General features: G+C 35.3%; 2 protein-coding genes across 4 annotated transcripts in view; one reads left to right on the plus strand and one right to left on the minus strand.

Annotated features, from left to right (window-relative positions):
• Nucleotides 1–348, minus strand: part of LOC124173212 (zinc finger protein 271-like) — a 28,649-nt gene extending 28,301 nt beyond the window's left edge. The window contains exon 1 of one of the 2 annotated variants that reach the window (XM_046552750.1): nt 91–348. In XM_046552750.1, the coding sequence (XP_046408706.1) occupies nt 91–150 (60 nt within the window). In that variant the 5' untranslated portion in view covers nt 151–348. The remainder of the gene's footprint in view (nt 1–90) is intronic. The other variant, XM_046552748.1, reaches the window with a different exon arrangement.
• LOC124173211 (zinc finger protein 182-like) overlaps nt 1–22,520 on the plus strand; it is a 94,292-nt gene that overhangs the window by 62,711 nt on the left and 9,061 nt on the right. Inside the window, exons 1-5 of one of the 2 annotated variants that reach the window (XM_046552746.1) lie at nt 1,291–1,897; nt 2,017–2,154; nt 5,958–6,125; nt 16,194–16,313; nt 21,247–21,372. In XM_046552746.1, coding sequence (XP_046408702.1) covers nt 1,730–1,897; nt 2,017–2,154; nt 5,958–6,125; nt 16,194–16,313; nt 21,247–21,372 — 720 coding nt within the window. In that variant the 5' untranslated portion in view covers nt 1,291–1,729. Of the gene's footprint in view, nt 1–1,290; nt 1,898–2,016; nt 2,155–5,957; nt 6,126–16,193; nt 16,314–21,246; nt 21,373–22,520 lie in introns of those variants that run through there. The other variant, XM_046552747.1, reaches the window with a different exon arrangement.

Raw genomic sequence — 22,520 nt, forward strand, 5'->3', positions numbered from 1 at the left:
GCTGTCGACACAAAACAAAGACTCTCACTTAGCATTTTCCGAAACATGCCATGCACCAGTCTTCAAAACAGAATAAACGAAAGTACTCACCCTAAAGCAATTTCTCCCAGAAAGTTTTCTCAGCTTTGCGTCCGATTGTAAACAAGTCATTTTGAAAACACTGAATTCCGTGAGCTTTTTCAAACATAGTGGACACAGGGTGGTGGGCAGGCCATCTCCCACAGCAACCTAAGATAGAAATCAACACGCTATACATTGGAGAAGTGCGAAATGATGCTGATCACATGGAATAACTGAAGCAATAAGACAAAGAAAAATAAATAAGTTGTAGATATCGAACCACTTACTTCTAACCCGAGTAAACCATTTATAGCATTCTTCACAGTCATTCTGCGAGCTACGTTGGAAGTGAATATGTTGTAAAAATAACCATTATTCTTCATGCATAGTCTGCACAAGGTATCCTCAGAATTCCTTTCTGATGAAGTGCTGAAAATCCCGGCGGTACGATTCATGTTTCAACCTCAATCTCTCATTCGATCTTTAAATATGTTAAATCGTCGATGAAAGTGTCATCACACGACAGAATGAGATCTTCAGATTCGTCACGGGAACTACATACAATTCGATGATATAACCTATATTTAGAATGCTCACGGTAAAAGACAAGTTTAAATTTTAAAATTTAAATAACTCATAAGCACCTCAACGGAAAAATACACAACAGCAAAATGGATAAGACGGTTGACCTTGCAGTTCTCTGTAACAATTAATTTATAAGATCATGCAAGCAAAGATTTGTTTGCTTTCACTGAGTTTTAGTTTATATTTTAGCCGCTAGAGGCACATATACATAGCAGGACTCTAATCAAGGCGCGTTCCGAAATTAACCGGCATTAGTATGGAAGAAGGAGGATACTTTTCATTTTAGACTATGCAAGCAATATTAATGCTATTGGGACAGAGCATTGTTTCACGGTTTTGATGATCTACATTAAACGACTATACAATGGTAGAATTTTTAGAGGCATATGGGTAAAGCAACCACGAAAGAAGTCTTCCATGAAGCAACATTAAAACAAGTCTTCAAAGAGTAGATAAGGTGAAAACTATCTCTGTAAATGATACATTATATTTCAATTGATATTTATTCAGAATAATACGTTCATTACACATAATTAACTTTGAAAGAAAGCCTTAGAAAACAACTTTTTCATTTGAATTTTATAAGTGACGTTTTTGAGTGGAATATTTTATAAAGAGGAAAGGAAGAATAACACTTTAAGTTCCAAGAATATAAAAATACAAACAATATTCTATTTATTGGCATACTCAGTCTCATACTTAATATTCACTTCTGCCGGAACGCTCCTTGATTAGAGGCCTGCTATGTATATCTGTCTCTAGCGGTAGAAATGAAAACTAACACTCAGCGAAAGCAAACTAATCTTTATTGCATGATCTTATATTGACATAGATAATTGCAGTGAAGTAGAAGGTCGACCATAATATCAATTTTGCTGTGTATTTTTTCGATCAGGTGATTTTGAGTTATTTAAATATTAAAATTTAAACTTGTCTTTCACCGTAAGCATTCTAAATATAGGCTTTATCAACGAATTGTACGTAGTTCCCGTGACGAATTTGAAGATCACATTCTGTCGTGTGTTGATACTTTCATCGACGATTTAACATATTTAAAGATTGAATGAGAGATTGAGGTTGAAACATGAATCGTACCGCCGGGATTTTCAGCACTTCATCAGAAAGGAATTCTGAGGATACCTTGTGCAGACTATGCATGAAGAATAATGGTTATTTTTACAACATATTCACTTCCAACGTTGCTTGCAGAATGACTGTGAAGAATGCTATAAATGGTTTACTCGGGTTAGAAGTAAGTGGTTCGATATCTACAACTTATTTATTTTTCTTTGTCATATTTCTTTAGTTATTCCATGTGATCAGCATCATTTCGCGCTTCTCCAATGTATAGCGTGTTGATTTCTATCTTAGGTTGCTGTGGGAGATGGCCTGCCCACCACCCTGTGTCCACTATGTTTGAAAAAGCTCACGGAATTCAGTGTTTTCAAAATGGCTTGTTTACAATCGGACGCAAAGCTGAGAAAACTTTCTGGGAGAAATTGCTTTAGGGTGAGTACTTTCGTTTATTCTGTTTTGAAGACTGGTGCATGGCATGTTTCGGAAAATGTTAAGTGAGAGTCTTTGTTTTGTGTAGACAGCAGTGAGAAATCAAGTTGAATCATTAGTTGTGGTTTAACTCAAAATTGTGATTTATTATTCACTTGATGCCACAACTTAGGAATTAGAATGATGTATGACTTTTTGAAGGTGGTAAATCCAACTTTATTTTAAAAAGTGCTTTGAGTAGAGATTAAAAATAAATAGATCATTATTTTTGTTAATTGTTCTTACTGGACTACTTTCAAGGCCGTCGTATATGGTTGATGGAGTAGTGAAACTAGCCCAGTGTCCCGCAAGCTTTGTTTCTCAATCTTCATGCAATGTGATTTTTACCTTGCAGTTGGTGTTTTGGTGATGATAAGTAAAGACGTTTTGTTGTCTGATTCAGCTATGTGCTCGTAAAATAATTATGGCTAACAAAGTGGGGCAATCAAATTCGTCAACTCATAAAAGGCTATGCACCCACAACGCAATGAAACCATCTCTTTAAATATTTGTGCTCACTTGGGTAACCGAAGCATGTTAAAACGAACGAAAAAATCTCTTACTGGTTCATGCTTATCGTAATTGTGAACTTACATTCAGCTGAAAATTAGTGTCCTATCATAGGCTCAACTACACACACACAAAATGTGAATTCTTGAGGTTTCCTTTATTTTTAATAAAACATACAAGCTGACAGTTCAAAAACTTCTCTCGATTTTCACGGCTTGTTATGCGAAAAGATTAGAGCTGCAATGTTTATAGAAGTGGCCCAGTATTTGAAATTAAGTTTCAGCTTTGAACTTGATAGTTGCAAAAAATGTCATTACTAACGTTTTAAACTATATACATCAAATTAAACACAATGAGAAAATGGATGTGATGTATCTTTTGAGTAGCAATTTGTTTAGTTTGTTGGACAGTTACTTTGTTACAGGGTAATGTTTACATTTTTATTTTAGCAAAACTGTATGTTGATATGAGAACATTATATTTGCTAGAACAATCTATGTCACTTCAGCTATTACAAATAATTTCGTTTTTGCGTAAAATTATGTCGCTTTAAATAATATATTAGTTAAAATTGCATTATGCTTTTGAAATTTTGGTGTTTAAAATCCCTAGGTTTTTTCTTTGAATACCAATTAAGAAGATCACTGAATCTGATATTCTGCATATTTTTGGGATTGTTGAGGAAAAATTTTTTGTGCTGAATTTACACTGGGTATTTTGATAATAGGGTTGTTCAAGCCTATCAGAACGGTCTAAAAAAACGAATGTATATCACTTCTGATGTAATTTCATTTCGATTGGGATGAATGACAGATGCGTTGAAAAAGTAATGATGGAATTATTAGCAATCAAAATACGAACAATTTTAAACGCCGCCAAAAACGGTCGGCCATCTTGAAATAGAGGTGATGACGACACAAGCCTGTACGGCTGGCCTGTACCCTCGATTGCTCGATGCCAAGCTGAGTACTCTGCATGCCGACTGGACATTTGCCAAGGTTATTCCTTATTTTGAGATGGCCTATGTTGTGCATGAAGCTTCCGGATGGATCAAGGCGACATGAAATCCATTCTTCAAGTTAGGCAGGCAACGTATGTAGCGTTGACAGGAATTGAAAGTTTTGTATAGCTGCATATGCTAGGTAACTACGTGCAGTGAACTTTCATTGTGCCTCTAGTGCAAGTGAACACAATTTGTGCCCTTGATGTACCCCTAAGAGAATGATTGCATATAGACGATGAAGTAAAGAGTGAAGTGAGTTGTGAATGTAACTGCTTTGACGAAATTATTTATTTCTTCCATGCTAGTTCAATCAACCCTATACATTTCGATCTAAGGTATCTAACTATTGCCTAGGGGATATGTTTCATATTTGAGCTAGTTGTGATTTAGGGATACATCGAACGCATATTAATTTTCAATCGTTTATTCGCTTCTAAGTTCCGTTTGATGTTATTACCTATTCATTTTGAGCATTCACGAGTGTTTACATTTCACGAATTTCGTTGCGCTGTTGTTTGTTTTTGTTTTGGTCATATTTTGGTTACGGTAAGAGTACGGGTAAGAGTAATAGTGAAATTCGAAGTTTTTTGATGTTACAATAACCGGTTTAGCAATTTGTTTCAGCCTATTCATTTCATTGTCCTCGAAATGTCAATGTGAAATAACGTAAACTGATTCTAAGTCGTTAGTGATGAGTGAGAAGTGAGGTGTGGAGAATCTTTCGAACCTCAAGGAGTGCAAATTCTTTTAGCGTGTGCAGAGTGATTGGAAAACCGATTATCATGTTTTATTAGTGTTTTATATATATTGTGAGTCAAGTTTTTCATTGAATCAGTTGATTCGGAATATACTGATTATATGTATCAAAAAGACAACTCGTGAAATGTGTACGTTGTAGTGCTATTTATGATATGATGAGCAATAAACATGTACAAGTAAGGGTAATTTTGCTTATTATTACTCTTACAAAAGGATAAATTTGGATTTTCTTTAAACACTGATCTGGCGGCAGACGCTGGAGATCTTGAAAAAAAGTGGAATAACCCTGCTGAGCCACTTACAACAACACTGCAGTAGGGCATCTACAGGCTTGTGACGTCACACACCAATTCAAGATGGAAGTAGGGCTTTTTGGCGTAACGTAAAATTTTTCACTGTTTAAAGCCTTCTCTAAACATGTACAATGAAGAAAATAGCGTAATATTATTGTCATTGCTCCTTCTGAAGCACGATCTTTCGATTTCTTAAATAAAAAAAATATGGTGAACAACCCTATTATGATAAATTTTGAGGTCTGTTTTTTAAAACTTCAATATTTTATTCATATGAGTAATTTTGTTAGAAATTTAACTTCTTTAGTGATTCTCTGTGCAGGGAATGGATTGGTGTTCCACTTTGTAAGTAAATTTTGTTTAATGAATCAGTTGTTTTAGAATTTTTTCTGATAAAATTTCAACTCAATACAGGTTTCTTTGGCGAAGAAATTTTTCACATAAATCTAGAGCTGAAAAGGCATGTTAGCTGTATTTACTTTTTACCTTACTAAGCGATGAGATTTAAAAATATAAAAATCTCCTAAATTAGTAAGGTTTCGTCCACCAGATGATTGAAGTGGACTTGTCAGAATTCCCTAGATTCTCATTTGTCTTCTTTGCTATGCCGTACACTACTCAGTGCATTGGCTGTTCAGGCATTGCTCTCTTGACCGTTGAAATTGGTCCCATATATCTCTAATTGCTGTCTCTTCTATAATGTTTTGAGTCCTAGAACAATTTTTTCTCCTCTTTACCGCTTTTATTAAGTCTCCCATCCAATATCAGGCTGATGATTTCATACCCTTCTGCCTAAGATAGTGGCCAAAAAATGAGATATATCTCTTCTCTCCCTGGGTTGGTATTTGAGTACATAGAAACAGGAGTTCAATTACAATAGAAATGAATCAAAAACATATTCCACTTCAAAGATTCACATTTAAAGCCACATATGTTGAAAAAATTTGTGTATTTTCTTTCTTCCATGCCTCATGTATGTTGTAATACGGCCACTATGTGAACTGATTATACCAAGTATTTTCCTGCCTAATTTGGTTTCAGCAGCATAAAAAAGCTTTTGAGTTTTGGATTGAGAGAAACATGTCAAGCTTTACAAAAATGCTTGGATATCACATTGAAAATCCTATTTTATCAATAGTACGAGTAAGCTTCATTTGTTGACATTGAAAGAGGTGAGTTTATCGCAGTTACTTTCTCCACAGAGTATCCAATGGGATGAGACAGCTGATGAGAATTTGGGGACTCCTGCTGACACAAAAGACTTCATTCAAGATGAGATAGATGGCACCTCACATCTCACTTGCTCAGCCCAAAGGACTGAAATATACATTCCTGTGGAAGACTCCCAACAACTCGGATCTAATATGTTGGTAAGTTTTATTCTCATCCACAGTGAAACCTGAGTTTAATGACCCTAAGTTGTTGACATTTACTCGGTTGTTTTACATAAGTGGCTTTGTGCTGTGTACATGCATGCATTTCTACAAGAAGTCACCTTCGCTTGTGGGAATAGGGAGACCAGATGCCATGAGGTGAAAATGCAGGGCAGCTCCCTATTAAATAGGCAAGAAGAGGAAAAGTAGGCCAATTGAAAAATAATGACAATTTTATAGTTTGGAACATTGAAATAAATTTGCAGTATGATTTTATATATTTTTCTGTGTATCTATTTTTCTCGAGGAATTTATGTATTTGTATAAGCTAGCTGGCTATTAACACATTCATTGTGGATGTGATTTTCTAGAAAGTCATCAGAATCGGTCGAAAAAATAAGAAAGACAAAGAGGGAGTTTTCCACAACATACCTTCAGTTCAAACAAGGCTATTTACATAAGGCGTGTACGGTTCGGAAAAGGGTTCCTTGCTGGAGGTCATTTGCACAATCAAAAAACTTGGGATGTGATATTAGTTACTTGCAGAGGTGGAGAATGGCCTCCTGGCCCGACTGGCATAGCACTTGTATTGACTAGCTAAATGCATTGACTTGGACGGGACTGCGTCAATTGACATGTTTCACACGGAATGTGTTAAAAATGAGATAAGGAGAAAGTTAAAAAATATCGGCAATTTCACAAATTAGAACAGTATAAATTAATTAGACCTATGATTTTGTAATATTTTGTGGACAAAATTTCTCAAGCTATATTTGCATTTTTTACAGCTTGCTAGGTACCTGGTAACAGATTAACTATGCAAAAAATCATGATTTTCAATAAGAAGGAAAATGTCTCATTCATAAAAAAATCCACCCCGATACCAGACGAATATCCCAACTCTACCCAGTGGCAGATGTTTTATGAATAAAAATGCCTGTTGGCTCGGCCAGACAGCTAGTGAGAAAGGAATTAAAGGAAAGGATGAATGGAGGATAAGCAGGACACTTGAAACGTAATTGCAAATTCATATTTAGAGCAAAAGAAGTTAATTAGCACTGTGGTTTGTTTTTGTTTGTGGATCTAAATTTTCAAGCAATTTTTGCAGTTTTGACGGTGCTAAGTTTTAACTTTTACTGAGGCCATGTTCCAATCCACCGTAAATGCACTTGTGCTCTACTAAGCACTTTTTGATGGTCACATTTGGGAATTGACGTCACCTATTGAGATTCCAGTCCACTACGGTCCTGCTCTGAAGAGTGCATAATTGAAGAGCACGAGAGAGGGCAAGGATTCACCCTTACTTGCTCTTCAACACTTTAGCTACGACCACTAGAGGTAGAAATTTCTGTTCATTATGTGAATTTGGAAAGGATATGATTTGAGGTGGTGAATTGGTTCTTTAAATTGATCATAATAAATAGAGTGGATATCAAATCAAGTTAATCTAGATTACATGTGAATCTCTGTGTCCAGTGACCGGGAAAATGAGGAATTGTGATTGAATTTTAAGTGTCTGGAATTATGCATGAATTATTCTTGAAAATTTTCTCCAGCCTGACAGTTAAAATTGCTTTCAGGCATAATTTTTTAAGTTCAATGCCCATTTTCTGGTGTAAAAAGTGTTTGTCATAATCATGAGTGCAGTAGCTGAGTTGAATTTTTACTGCTGCATCAAAGCATCGAATGTCAGACAAGACTACAGCATCGAAATTCCTAACACTCTTGTCTCAACTAAGATTCCAAAAAGTGGTGGAATAGGACAGGTGACATCAGTTAGGTTTGATGTTGATGTACCTTCTTGACTCGCATTGAATAAATTTAAATTATTAAATCAAATTTGATTATGAAGTGTGTTTTAAGTAATTAATTCCTTTGCCTTATAAATTTCTTATCTATCACAGAAATCACGTAACATCAAGGTGAAAAGTTTCCCTGGAAAAATCACAAATAACGGAAGAATTTTTCTGCTTTGGCTGTCTAGACACCCTAAATTTTTCAACTAACTGCATGTAAAATGTTATGATAGCAACTATTCACAGTTATTAATATTTTAAATTTTAAGGACACATTTATAAAATTGTTTTCTTATTCAAAACCACTTTAATTTGTCTGAACATTATGCTTTACGAAATTTGTTGTCCAAAATTTATAAATTTATTGTGAAGTGTAATGGTTACAATTGCATCCAGTCCTTATTGCCACTGCTGTATTTTATGTGTTACCACTTCCACCTTTGCATTTAATGCAGTAAAATATTGCAATAATTAATGGACAACAGCAGTAACATTCTCTTGATGCCAAAATTCACTAGTAAACTTTTTTCAGTTTTGAAATCGCCACTGTACAGTGGTGGCACCACTTGCAGTCAGAGCAGGAAAGAGCAAAAGAGCCGATAAGAGTGTTAGAGCACATCAACTTAGGGTGCACCCTATGGATTGGAACACGGCCTGAGGCAATGTTTAGTTTGTTTCTCTCGGTGGTCCACTGGGTTGAAATTAGGGAAAATAACCTTTATGCAGTTGTATTTTACTGTGGTAAGCTTAAGAAAGATTCAGAAATTTTGTTGATAGTTCTGAGTGGCTAATAACACATTTATACACTTATATTAATGGTTTTCAAAAAGGAGGACTCTTCACCATTCTTAAAAAATCTGCCCAGGCACCGTATCTATAAAGAATGACATGTATGGACCAACCCGGATGTCTGGTTACCTCATATGAAGGCGTCATCAGTACATTATTTCATTTCATTTATGTACGGGATAACCCATTAAATGTATTCTTATGCATAACATCGCAGATGATAGACCACAGAAAAGACTAAACACAAATTTAATGAAACCACTCAATAATAAATTTAAAAATCTATGAAGAATTCCACATCAATGAACCAAATATATTGGTAATTGCAATAATATTGATGTTAAGTTATGAAAATGTTCTCGCAGTAGAATTTTTTAAACTGAGGTCATGTCCTAATTGACATGTCCAGATTAATCAGAAAATCTGGTCACACTGTGTGTGACCATCAGTTGCACAACATGAGGCAAAAAGTGTAACCGCCCTAATCAACATAGGCATGTGTGTGGATTTTAGCTTTCTTATACCACCATTCTTGTGAGAGAAATGTCACACATCCCATGGAGGAGTGATATGGTGGACTACCTCAATTCTCCTTTCTAGCCTATTGCTTTTGCTACAGCATAGCTGACTCTCAAGCTTACTCTCTTTTTCTTCAATCAATCTTCCTGCTTTATCTCAGCATAGGAAGTAGCCAGAACCCTCATGTAGCTTTATTTTAAGTAAGGGAAGCGTAAATACGATCCAAATTCAACTTATCCAGTTAGTAATTGAATCTACAAAAGATAGATAGGGCATAAAAATGGTCTTAAATAGTAATTTAAACATGAGGAAGCACGTTTCCTTTATGTTGCGTAAGTGTGTGTGTCTGTGAACCAAAGAAACTGTTGCACCATCCCATCAACTCTCACAAAGAGTTTCCTTATCATTGTGTGGGTGCATGTGACTCTACCGAAGAAACCCTAGCAAAGCACCTTCATCCATCGCAAACACTTCCTCTGAGCTAAGTGCATGTAATGAGTTTCCGGTTTAGACTCGTGTTGGTCACTACTATGAATTCTTCCGTTCCAGCAAACCAACACAGTACCGTATATCTCCGAATATAGTCCCACCCCCCCGAATATAGTCCCCCCCCCCAATTTTGAGACCTCAGTTTTGGGAAAAAATTTAAAATGTAAAGGAAGGCAATTTTTCTGTGGTTTGCAAGTTAAGATTCTAGATTCGATAAAAACTATTATTTTCTGTGAAGATTAAGAACAAATCTGTTCACATATTTTCCATCACAACAAAATAACTATACCTAAAACATGTTGTGATCCATTGCATGTATCAGTAATTTATAGTTCCTTAACCAGATGTAATGAAGAAATGAGATTTTTTTAAGTATCCAAGGCTATTGTATTTTTTAAACCTTCACAAATTATTAATATTTTTGATTTCCAAATGACTACAGACAATGTCAATATATAAGCTTTAACTTAAAGCCCATAAACAGTATTGCATTTGGCCCTGAAACTTCCTTAGATCCAGTGTAACACACCCATCAAGTCATCACAAATCCAAGTGACCTGAAGAATTTAGGAAATCTAAATAAAATTGTGTTAAATAAATTATAAATATTGTAAAAATATTGCTATCAAATGCCTGCTAAGCAAAACAATTAAACTACAGGACTTACAAATATCAAAGTAATAAAATTAAGAAATAAACTTTTTCCAACAAACATTAAAACTGAAAAAAATATATCAATTTTCAATGCCTCGTCGCGAATCATTGCATAAGTTACACAAAGAGCTTCTGCTCTGCATTTGCGCACAAATTCGACGATATTTTCCTCTAATTCTTTGAATCTGCCGCATCGAGACCCCCGAAATGACTTCCGCGATGTATTAGCGCTTTGCTAGCGCTGTAAATACTATGATTTACGGCGTATTCTGCAACGGCTATTTTTAAATTGGCATCGAAACTCCGTCTTTGAAGGCCTCTAATCTGCGGTAGGATTGATCCTCATCTTTCTACTTGATCCATCACCTCACTGTTGAACGTAAAATTATTTTTAATAAAGAAAATATCGCGGAAATAATTGCGAAACGTTATGCGACGTAATTTATCGATCCTATTTACCCTGACGAATTGAAGATATTCCTCAATAAATTGATTACACTTTCGATGCTGAGTCGCTGTATTTCGATCAAATGCAGTAATGCCGGCGCTTCTGGTTTAAAGTCGTCGATCATTGCGCCTTTTCAGAAACAAATGCATCACCTATTGCGCATTCTTGTTCTGTGAAGGCGGTAAAGGCAGTGGTTGTAAACACGAACCGCACGGACGTATAGTAGCTACGGACGCAATGAAATGCTAAATCGTCACGAAAGGTTCACTTTATCTGTTTATTTTTCGCAATTATTTAAATCGTGTAGTTATTAAATGAGCGACGGGTACATATACTATTGATTCAATTCTAGTGTTCGATTAATGTAATGATAGTGTGTGTTTAGTTTTCATTTTAATTATTTACTGTTTTGCGTCATTAAGTGATCAGTGTCGATTGAATTATTCTAACAATACTTTTCCAAGAAAAATTAGCGGCTACCCGATGGATTCCGTGAAAACGCATATTCGATATGCTATTTGAATCGGAATAATCGTATCTGTACAACATTTGTGGTAAAAATTGTCTTAATTTCCGGTAAAACGTGGCAGTATTTACTAATATCTCCGATTATAATCCTCATAAATATACTCTAATAGAAAGACTACGAGAACATTAGCCATTATGCCGTTATTTATTACTTTATGGTCACCTTTAGTATGCTAAATTGGATTACACTCGATTATAGTCCCCCCCCTTACTTTTCCACGGCCATTTTTGGAAAAAAGGGGGGACTATATTCGGAGATATACGGTATTTGTTTTGACCTGCTACTTGATCCTTAGGTTATGGCCATAAGACACTATTTTCATGTTTCAGGATTGAAGCTTTAGAGCTCGCTTTACCTTTCCTGTAGCACAATCTGACGAGTGTACGAAAGGTGCAGTCAAAATTGTGTCTTGTATAGGATGGAAATGCAAGAACACATGTGCAAATGCATTGCTGTAAGATGGATAAATAGCCCTTGTTCTCATGCCGTTCATACATTTGTTCAGTTCCTCGCTATTTTAGAGATAAATGCCATTCCAACCTGAGCAATTCCGTGCCGAGTGTAAAACAGCCTTATCAAAGATTTTGTAGTTTGCAATCTTGAATCTCTTGGATTTTTCCGTCATTGTGCCATGTCAACTACATCGATACCCATAGATGTAAAACAGCCATCAAAAAAATCAGTCAATGGTCCAGAATGTGGAATCTTTCACTGCTGGAATGGTATATGCTTCTTTCCTATCACTAAATATCCTTAACATGACGTTTTTTGTAACATATATGTAGTTCTTGGTGAGGGATACCAGTAGTAGAATCAAATATTTGATGAATAGAATTTTTCTTTGATGGAATGTCTTGATTTGATCATATGAAGCAAAAAATTACTAGAATTATGTTTAGAAATTGTTTCGTAACTGTCTTAAGGAGATAATGTCATGGAAGACTTCTTGAAATCCAGTCTATCTCGAAATAGATTCACAGATAATAGGATTTTACTTAACTCCATTGCAAATAATGGGAAAACACTAATCTCTCTGCATCTATTGTTTTACTCTGGTCATTTTTTGAAACAAATAATAATGCACTACAAATGAAAATATAAATTAGGCTTCCACAGGATGGAATTGTATCTCCTTTATGTGGTCCCTTTGACTATTTTGCAGTTTACACTCTCCATTGGTAGCATTCAAAATGCATTCTCATTACTAGAGTAAGAATTAAATTTCAAGGCATATGACATCACTTCCTTGATTCCAACATACGTCTAGTGTCTCGATGATAACATGGTACTTGTGATGTGAATGGCATGTGATCAGACTTAATTACTGTGTACATATTTGCGTGCCATAAATCATTCAAGAGTATCTCTTTCCTTCATCTCTCATAGGTGAAGAAAATTTAAAATATTTTGATAAATTTTATGTCATTTTAAAGTGTGGTGAACTTTTCTTCATAGGCTCACTGATAGTTTAATTTTCCACCTAACTACCTACATTTAATGTTTATGTGTGCCTAACGTAGACCTTCCTAGCTACCTACCTTGGTATTTACTCAAAGTCCTCATTATCGATGCCTACTTTGTACTTAAAACTCCCCTCATGGCAGTAGCCTTTGGTATGTCGAAGTTACTATTTTTAGTAATTGCATTGCAATCATCACTTTCTGATGGCAATGATGATGTTTTGTTTCTGGGAAAAAAGCTGTCCACATTAACGAAGCAAGAAACTTAGGAATGCCTAGTTAAAATACAGATGTTGTCGCTTCAGGCAAAGGGTGTGACATGGGTTCACTAAATTTGCTACTGAGGCCAGTGATGGTAGACAAATATAAGTTTCAAGGGAAAATGATCGATTAATGGACATTTCATCTAAAACGTTATATAGGGTGTTAAAATCCATGCAATTGAAACCATGTAAATGCTAATTAGTGATCCTAAAAACCCTATTGCATATTTCGGGAAGAAACTGATAGCTCAGCACTCATCACCCCTTCATCCAGAAAGACATATTTAGCCTTAATTAATCTATTATTTGAAAAAAAGCTGAAATACGTTTTGAAAATAGTGTAGCGCAAGAAATAAACCCTATAAATAGGCAATAACATAGTTTTTGGTCTGTAACATGACTTAATTTGCTGCTTATTTCATTCTATAAAAACTTCTTATTACTTATGCATTCCATCATACTATTGTTGTAGTACTTATGTTCACTGATTAGTTTTTAATCTCTGTCTAACATTCAATATCACCTAACTCCAACAAAAGCCAGTTTACTGAAAAATAAAGCATTAAGTAATTTCGGATGGTACTTAGCGTGAGATTCATGCACCAATGCTTGTCATTGTTGTTATCATTGTAAAGAGTAGGTTCTGAACATGGCTATATCAATATAAAAATTAGGGTGTGTTTGTTTTCCATTTTAATTAACGGGAGACTTGCTGCATGATTTTTTTTTATCAGTGTTTTAGTCATACCAGGGTAAATGAAGCGAACGGTATAGACTGAATTGACAGGTCTCCTCAGTGGTTAACTGCAGTTGATCTCTCTAGTCTAGAACTGGAAGTTTTCACTGCTGTTGAAGATCATGTTGCTTAAATTTCCATTTGATCACATAATGTGTATTTTTCTCATTACATATTCCAAAATTATTGTCTATCACACGGATTAAATTGAGGTTAGTAATTTCATTTTTGGAAATATTATTTGATGCTTTCCCAGCAAATAATGTGGGCAAACTCTTCTCAGGACTCCAATCAGGATAACTTACCCATATTAGTCTATGTTTCAAACTACAACTTGGTGCTCATTCTCAGGGATAAATGTTTTTTATTTGTTTGTGATAAAAGAATATTCAGCAGCCCTGAGGATAAGCCCCGACTCGGAGCCTGAAACGTTGGCCAGCATGGATAAAATGACCTGGTGGGAATCCCAAAAGTAGTTGACTCAACTCAATTTCTGTCTGCTTTGCCCCTCAGTTGATGTTATTCTGAGCAGTAGAAGAACAAATAATAAAGTAATAAGTAAAGCAATACAGGTATATGAATCAATGAACGAATTCAAAGGTGACCTGACTCAGTATTTAAAAAGGAATGCTTCCTACTGCATTGGAGAATCCATGCAGCCATTACTATGTTTGTAACATGCATACAGCCTGCTACAGCATCCACAGCAGCGACTCAACACCTATGACCGATGCAATTGCTGAAAGTACCTAAGAGAATTTTCTTTTATCAGAGGCCGCTCAAGCCGGCTGCACTCATGCACCAATGTAATTGGCCACTTACGTTATCCTCTTCATTATAACTATTTACCTTCAAATAAAAAAGTGGACTTAGATGTGACTGCATTACAACTAAGGTATACAAGGATGTCAGAACATTCCTTGGTTAACAGTAGAAACAGAACTATTAACGCTTTGCTCTGGCACAACATGTGGCATTATGAGAAAACTCTTTTAGGCCTGCTTTCCTCGGTCACATGACCAAGCAGTAAGTTGACCATACACATCTGTAATTTCATAACTAGGCCTCAGTTTTACCTACTTGATCGGTGGGGTGATTCCTTTGCCATGCTTTCTGAAATGGCTTAAATGATGGTGCAGCGTGGATTTTCCGCTCTGGTTGCATAATGGGACCTAACTATAAAACTAAGGAATGATGTCTGATAACTTTCAGGTGTATTGTCAGGGCAGTGACTCAAGTTAAATAAACAATTGTTATCGTCAGCCAAGTTGTGTTGGTTCATTATTAATCGCCACAAATACTTTTATATACATCCAAAAGTAGAGCCATCATGTCTATAATAACTTCAGAATTGGTCTGTACATGTATAGGTACAAGGCAAGGTGAGATAGGTACAAGGCAAATATCATCATTGATGTAAGAACTTACGTTGCCTAAACAAGGTTCGTCATTTTTCAAGGTTTTTCACTTTTACCTTCTGTAGTTCAATAAATTAATTGCCTAATAGTATTGTGAAAATATGTTTTCTATGATTTAAAGTAAAGGAAATACTGGTTTCTCAAAAGCACACCTAGTGCTAAACATATAAATATTGCTATATATTAGCATAAGCAAGGAGCATGCATGCCACTTAGTATTATTATTTTATTTCAACCAATTTGTTATTTATTTCACTTGATGGATATGATGTGGTTGTATTATTACTATTCTGCTGTGTTCCTGTACATTTTAAAACTATTTATGTGAGCTTTTCTCCCTCTATATGCAGAATAACGTAGAAAAGTAGATGACAACTAGCCACCGTGTTTTTTAGGGTGTAAGGCATGCAAGCCTTGGGAGCTGTTTAGTTAAAAATTTGGCCATATTTAGGCTTGATTATGTACATGCAGGGCAACAACAGTTTATTCTGGGGCTGATGATGTTCCAATGGTCAGGTAGCCCTGCAATGTTGATGAAATAAATGGCCCTTATTCTACAAAATATGACGAAATGATGATAATAGCGTCATCTTTATTGATTGATAGAATTCAGGACTTGGAAGTCCTATTTTACATTCAAGCTGAGGATACGCAAATATTCCGAGGCCTGGATGCTTGAAGGCCACCCATTTGGGATTCGAACGTTTAACTTCTGAGTTGGAAGGTGTCGAATTTACCCACTTCTTCTTTGGCTAGCACATTGAGAAGCATGCCACACCAAGTTGTGGTCAGTATACAGGTCATGTCAGCCATTTCATTTTAGGTTGTCACTAAAATCTTGTGCAAACACGAAATCAGCCAGCTTGAGTGGTCTCGGGTGAAAGAGGAGGTTTTATTGTTATTATTTATAATTATTTACATTTTTATTTTGCCCCATTGATTGGCACCCAGCATTATCTTCTAGGAAACTGTGAAGGAGGAGAATGAAGACCCTCTCAGTGAAGGTAAATATCCGGTGATGAACACACCGGACCCAGCTGGAATGTCAAGTAATGCTTTGGACCCATTGGCAACGGATGACTTGGTAAGTTCACTTTTGCCTTGTAAAGAATAGTTTTTTTACCACAAAAATTTATTCCTCCAAGGAATAATCCAATATCATTTACCATAGTAAAAATACCTTTTCCCTTCCTTTATCAAATGTTAATTAGTAAACTTGAGGCGTGTTTTAAGTCTTCATTGAAGAATTCATGGTTACTCATCATATTAGTTAAAGAAAAGCTTCTTCGCAATGTTGGAATGCTAGTTTATGTCTACAATGTACGTTTCCTGCCCTATTTTGGTTGCTCTTTCAAGGAAGATCAAGGGAATCAAGGTTCCTTAAGTTTTAGCCCACAGGCCCAAAAGTTTTTTTAACTAACGATGAGGTGTGTCGTTCTTGACAAATTCATTCAAAATAAATGGGACATTGCACTGAACAGAATGGGGGCATACAGCTGCTCTGATCACTAACCTCTGCTCACTGAGCAAGTGATACCATCTTTGGAGAGGGTATTGGATGTTGGCAAACCAGGTTGGTTGTTGAGAAGCATCAATTATTTTCTATGAGCTGATTTTGATGGAGCATGTTGTATATTCAACTTTGATTGAATTAAAATGTAATTATTACCTTTAAGGGATGAAATAAACATTTTTGTTCTCCACCTGCACATGTAGACAAAAACTTTTGGTTGCCAATGAATGATGTCATGAGTCCATTGTGTCTCAAAATATTGCTAATGAAGTATCTAGTAGGTTAAGATGGTGAAAAGTGCCCCCTGAGCTTTTGAAAAATTAAAAATATATACTTAACATGCATCAAAAATTGTTTCCCCAAAGTTTCATGCCTCAACTATGGAAAATAACCCCAGGAAAAATTGGAATGCAATATTTAGTTTTTTAACTATATATCCAGTGTTTGTTTGCAAAATATTTTTTGTTTAAAAATGTTTATAATAGTACATCATACCATCATTAATTTTTTTAAAAAATTTTGACGGAAAACCATAATTTTACATAAGTTTGAAATTTTCAAAATTAAATTAACAATTTTAGGTTATATATATTAATATATTAGGTTATATATAAATTTTAGGTCATATGTATAAAGAAATATATCGTCTGCCAAAAATAATTTTTTCATATTCATGACTTTAAATAACCATGAATCATATAAGCCAATTTCCTGAAAGCGTGAGAATATGACTGAATATTCCGGGACCAGTTTTCGACGAAGTGATGACACTTCATTATTTCTGATGCCAACAATAGGCTTTCTCTAATGCTTAATTTCTCAATCGGTGAATGTTAAACAATACAGACAAGTCATGTGCAACTACAAGAGGGAAAATTATTCGGATAAACTACTAAGTGAGAGACTGGTGTTCATGAATGTCCAATGAATTTTCCGCTGCATATAAAAGTCTACATGCGTGTCCATTTTCAAGGTTAGTCCACCTCTGAAAATAGGTGGGGCATTTGTAGGATCTCATCTGTTGACACCTGGTATTCGCTGAGACAGAAAAGGTACCAGAGTCATCACATTGGGAAGGAGTATTGGTGGCATTTTATCATGAGAAATGTGAAATTATTGTGCTCCAAAGGAACCAGGCTGCTGCTCTTTGCCCCACAAAGTTGAGTTTTTTAGGATTCCATTTCCGAGTTGAGGAATGCGAGGAGATATGATCTCCGATAGTAAATGGGTGACATTAGATATGGTGATGTTAACAATAGTACAGCAAAAATTTCCTCGTAACACTATATCTATAGTTTTTTCGATTAAATAATTTCTCCTTTCTATGAAATGTATCATATAATGGAAATCTTATTTAAAATTGTTTTTTAAAAGTAACATGAAAAATTATTTTGCGATAAAACTTAGTTACTCTAACATATGGATTTATTTTTAAATTGCATACCCATTCTATTATTTTTTTCAAAACTTGGTTTTTAACTTCAGTAGAGTATTACTCAATTATTATCAAAGCAAATATATCTGTTTTAATGGTCATTCATGCCTAAAAGGAGGCAGAATATGGATAAAAATGTGTAAGGCATGGCAATCTCAGCAAGAATATACATAGATACAAGACGTTTATTGAAACAGCTTAGTTTATGAAGGAATTTGTAAGGATATTATTGCCAAGGTCTTGGCTAATGACTTGGCACAACATTACCCTTACAAAAAAATCTGAGCTGTGGCTGTACTAAAGCTGCACTGTAACTGTGCTAAAAGGGTTGTACTGCGACTCTACTTAGACTGCACTTGAATTGAAACATCACAGTACAGTTGCAGCGCGGTCAGACTGCAGTTGTCATAGCACAGTTTTTACTGTAATACTCTCCCTGAATCAATAATTGACAGTCTTGATGTGGCTATTGCATTCCCTGTATATCTTATTGAAAACAAGAAGCGGAATTAAATCAAGATAGGCCAATTAACAGAGATATATAGTTCCCTTTTTAGGTGTTTGAAGATTGGTTGCCTGATCCAATCAGAAAACCGCAAAGAGATAACAGTGGCCAAAACGACTACACTCATTTGAATATTGACTAGCCTAAGGATAGATAAACCATATTCCTAACAGACACTCACTGAATTTGATACGTTCCATTTCCTTAATATGAACAAAGTTTATGGTACTAAAAATATTGCTATTGAAGCACTTAGTTTCTATGAGAAAAATTGACAAATCCTATTCTGCACATCAACCGGCACTCAACATCAAAACCACCAACATTTACTTCAGTGATACTTGTCTTGTTGCCACAAATATGCCCACCTCGATATTTTTTGTTGATGAAGTTTCAGTACTAATACCGTGGAGCACAATAAATGACAATAAGATGTGAAAATAAAAGAAATTTATTAAATACAAATATACTCATGATTATAAACATAAAAATGAAAGTCTTGTTAAGGCATGGCCGCTCAATTCATTTGCCTCTTTGGCTTCCTTCCTGAAATTAAAAGGAAAACACATAATATACTGATATCTAATAAAGTGTTACGTCAACATTTGACTGTTTAAGTTTGTCTGAATTTAATTTTAGAGAAGTTGAGAACTTACCCCAGCAGCAGAGTATAAATAAAGATATGTCTTTTTCAACTCTCTCGTGCTTTGCAAGGAGTAGATTGCGAGTCGTCGGAATCAATCGTGGAAAGTTGATTCATCACGAACCACATGGATTTCAGCAAAATCGATGATATCACTTCACCTGCAAGAAAAATTCCCAGCTAAGGAGCTACTTTTGATGTAAATGAAGTAAGGTTCACTTCTTCACGTTCTTAGCGTCGATCTTACATCGATGCATCCATCGTACAGCGTAGAGTTCAGAGGATTAGAGCACGTAAACAAGTAATGTTACAACCGGTTCAACACCAATGCTGTCTAACAAAGATGGCTGAGAATCGGCGGAAGTTGTTCTTTTGAACATACTTTATTGAAATAATATGCAAGCTGGAGCTATGCATTGCCGCGGTATTGTCAACATAAATTTTTTATATAATTTATGCATTCATTTTCTCATGGAAATGATAGTTGATCGTAATATGAAATAATATAGGAAATACTTTCTCCCGTCAATGACTAGTTTATGTCCAGCCCTGTCACAGTCCAGTTTGAGCCATAGTACAGCTCCAGTCATGTTACCCAGCCCAGTCACAGTGCAGTCTGAGCTCTAGCACAGTTCAAGCAAAGTGATCCAGCGCTGTTACAGTACAGTTCTTCTCAAATTCTAGCTGCCGTAGTATAGTCTAGTACAGAAATGTGTACTGTGACTGTGCTAAACACAGAGTTTAGTCCAGTTACAGTGCAGATTTAGTGAAGTCACAGCACACATTTTTTTGCATGGGTAGGTATGTACGAGTGTAGTCAAAATTGCATAGTGTCAAGTGGTGAACCGAAAGAATTCAGGAGAGAATTCTCTTTTGTGGGATGTTAGAATAGACCTTGCTACAATAATAGGCTTGGATTCTAGCAATTACAACAAATGCATCCAATGCTAACCTGAGCAATGACTTGCCCCATGAAAAACGATCTTCATGCATATTCGAAAAGACCATGTACCAATTATCACCACTTCTGTCATATCATCGCACTTTAAGGAAATTGGATCAAATGCTGGTGAAAACTTCATGGATATATAGACTCAGGAGATATGAAAAAATAATTTTTGGCAGACAATGTATTTCTTTCTATTTGAAGACTAACTTAAAGCTTTACGGCATGGCTATAACCAATAATTACGATTAATCTAAGTTTGATAGGCATTGTTTATGTTAATCTTTATTCTTAATAAATAACATTACAAACATATCAGCAATCGTTCCTCTCAACAATCAAATCAAATATCCTCCTGGAGTACAGAGGTGCTAAATTTGCAAGTCAGTTATTCATTTTTTTGCCTGTGTTCCACCAATTAAAAATTTGAAAAAATTTAGGATTATACTTTGATGTAGGGGTAATAACTTAGGTGTATATTTGTGACGTGTCTATTGTTTCCTAAAATTTGTAATTTCATTTTGAATATTTCAAACTCATTTAAAATTCAAGTTTTGCAAACAAAAACTGGAGATATGGTTAAAAAAAACTAAAATTCGTGTTTCAATTATCTTTGGGTCAATTTCCATTGTTAAGGCCTGAAACTTTGGGGAACACATAATGTTTTGCACACGTAAGGTGTATATTTTTAATTTTTCAATAGCTCAAGAGGCACTTCACCATCTTAACCTGCTATACACTTATTTCTTCCTTCTTTGGAAGATTTTCCTATGTCTAATTGAAAAGGCAGAGTAACTTGTTGTTCCCTATTTTGTTGGTGAATAAATTTCTCCTGCCTTCCTCTCTGAGGTCAGAATAGCGATTCAGGGAATTATTCATTTGCGCATACATTTGCTGTTTTGGTTGTGATCTTTTTGCTTGTACCAATTGGTGAAAACCCATGTCAAGGAAGTGTTAATTCTCTTTTTTTCTCAGAGTGGCATGGAAACATGTGGGTCCCCTTGTGTAAAAGCAGATCAGATCAGTGATGATGGAGGATATGTGCACAACGATAGCACTGATGGAGCCACAAATGGTCTTGTGCCCCAAGCCTCTGTTCAGGTAGTCATCATATTAATAATATTTAAGTTAGTCCAGTGATTTGTTTGGACAAATATAGGATATGTCAATGAGCATGTAAGATACAAAAACAGTGCAAACGAAAAAAAATGTTTGTATGAAGTAATTCATTTTAATTACAAATATACTTTTTTGCAACATACATGAACACACAAGTGTGAGGTAGTATAGTCAAATTTGGAGTAGTGTGAGTCATGCTGTTTAAGTAGGTATTTTATCTATGAGCTCCTGCTATTTTATAATTGGTTCTAGGGACACAGACAAGGATACTAGACATCAGATTCAAGTAGAATTCAACATTATCAATTGAAAATAAGACATCAATAACTATAGCTTCTCTGATAGAATCGAAAAGCAAATATATGTCATTTTTCTTTGGATCTTCTAATTTTGTTGCTCCAAAGAGACTTGATTATCATGTTTTAGACTCAGATAAGGAGGACTGAGATTTTGTGGGAAATACATCAAATTTTACTGAGAATATTTAGTGTGGAGCTGGTTGCATAACATTTTGAGGTACATGCATTAGTAAACCTTAAAATTTCTTAAAATTTACAAGATTACTGCTTTAAAAAGTTATATTCCAATGCTTAAAGTAATACACATTTAATACAGTTGCCACCCATGATGCACCCCTAAAACAGCACCAAATATCAAAATGTTATGATAATAGTATGTTCATGATCGTTTTAGGCTTACTTCTTGTATGTTAGGAGGGGTTTTATATCTTCTGTACTTTAGGTTAGATAGGCAGTGGAATAATTAAAACTAGCAATTATTGTTTGCATGCAATGAATGCTCCTTTATACTCCTTAGCTATTTATTACCTGGCTCACTACAGAATAGAAAACTTTGTTATACCAACATATAGAATTACAACTCCTTGGATCACCATAGTAACCTTGGTATATGAAGGAATGGTAGGGTAAATGTCAAGAAGGCAGGGACTATGATTATCTCCTGCAAAATGCAGAAGAATTTGAAACGGCTACCATGGAATCCAAGGTTGGAAGTAAGTCCAGGCATTGCTGTAGGATGAAGTAACGATATGATGCACTTTAGTCAATTGAGTAACCACATCTCATCCATGTCTCAGCCAAGCATGCTTTTATTTTATGTACTCTTGTGTA

This window comes from Ischnura elegans (genome assembly GCF_921293095.1).
Source record: "Ischnura elegans chromosome 13 unlocalized genomic scaffold, ioIscEleg1.1 SUPER_13_unloc_4, whole genome shotgun sequence".
In the NCBI taxonomy this organism is placed as follows: Eukaryota; Metazoa; Arthropoda; class Insecta; order Odonata; family Coenagrionidae; genus Ischnura; species Ischnura elegans.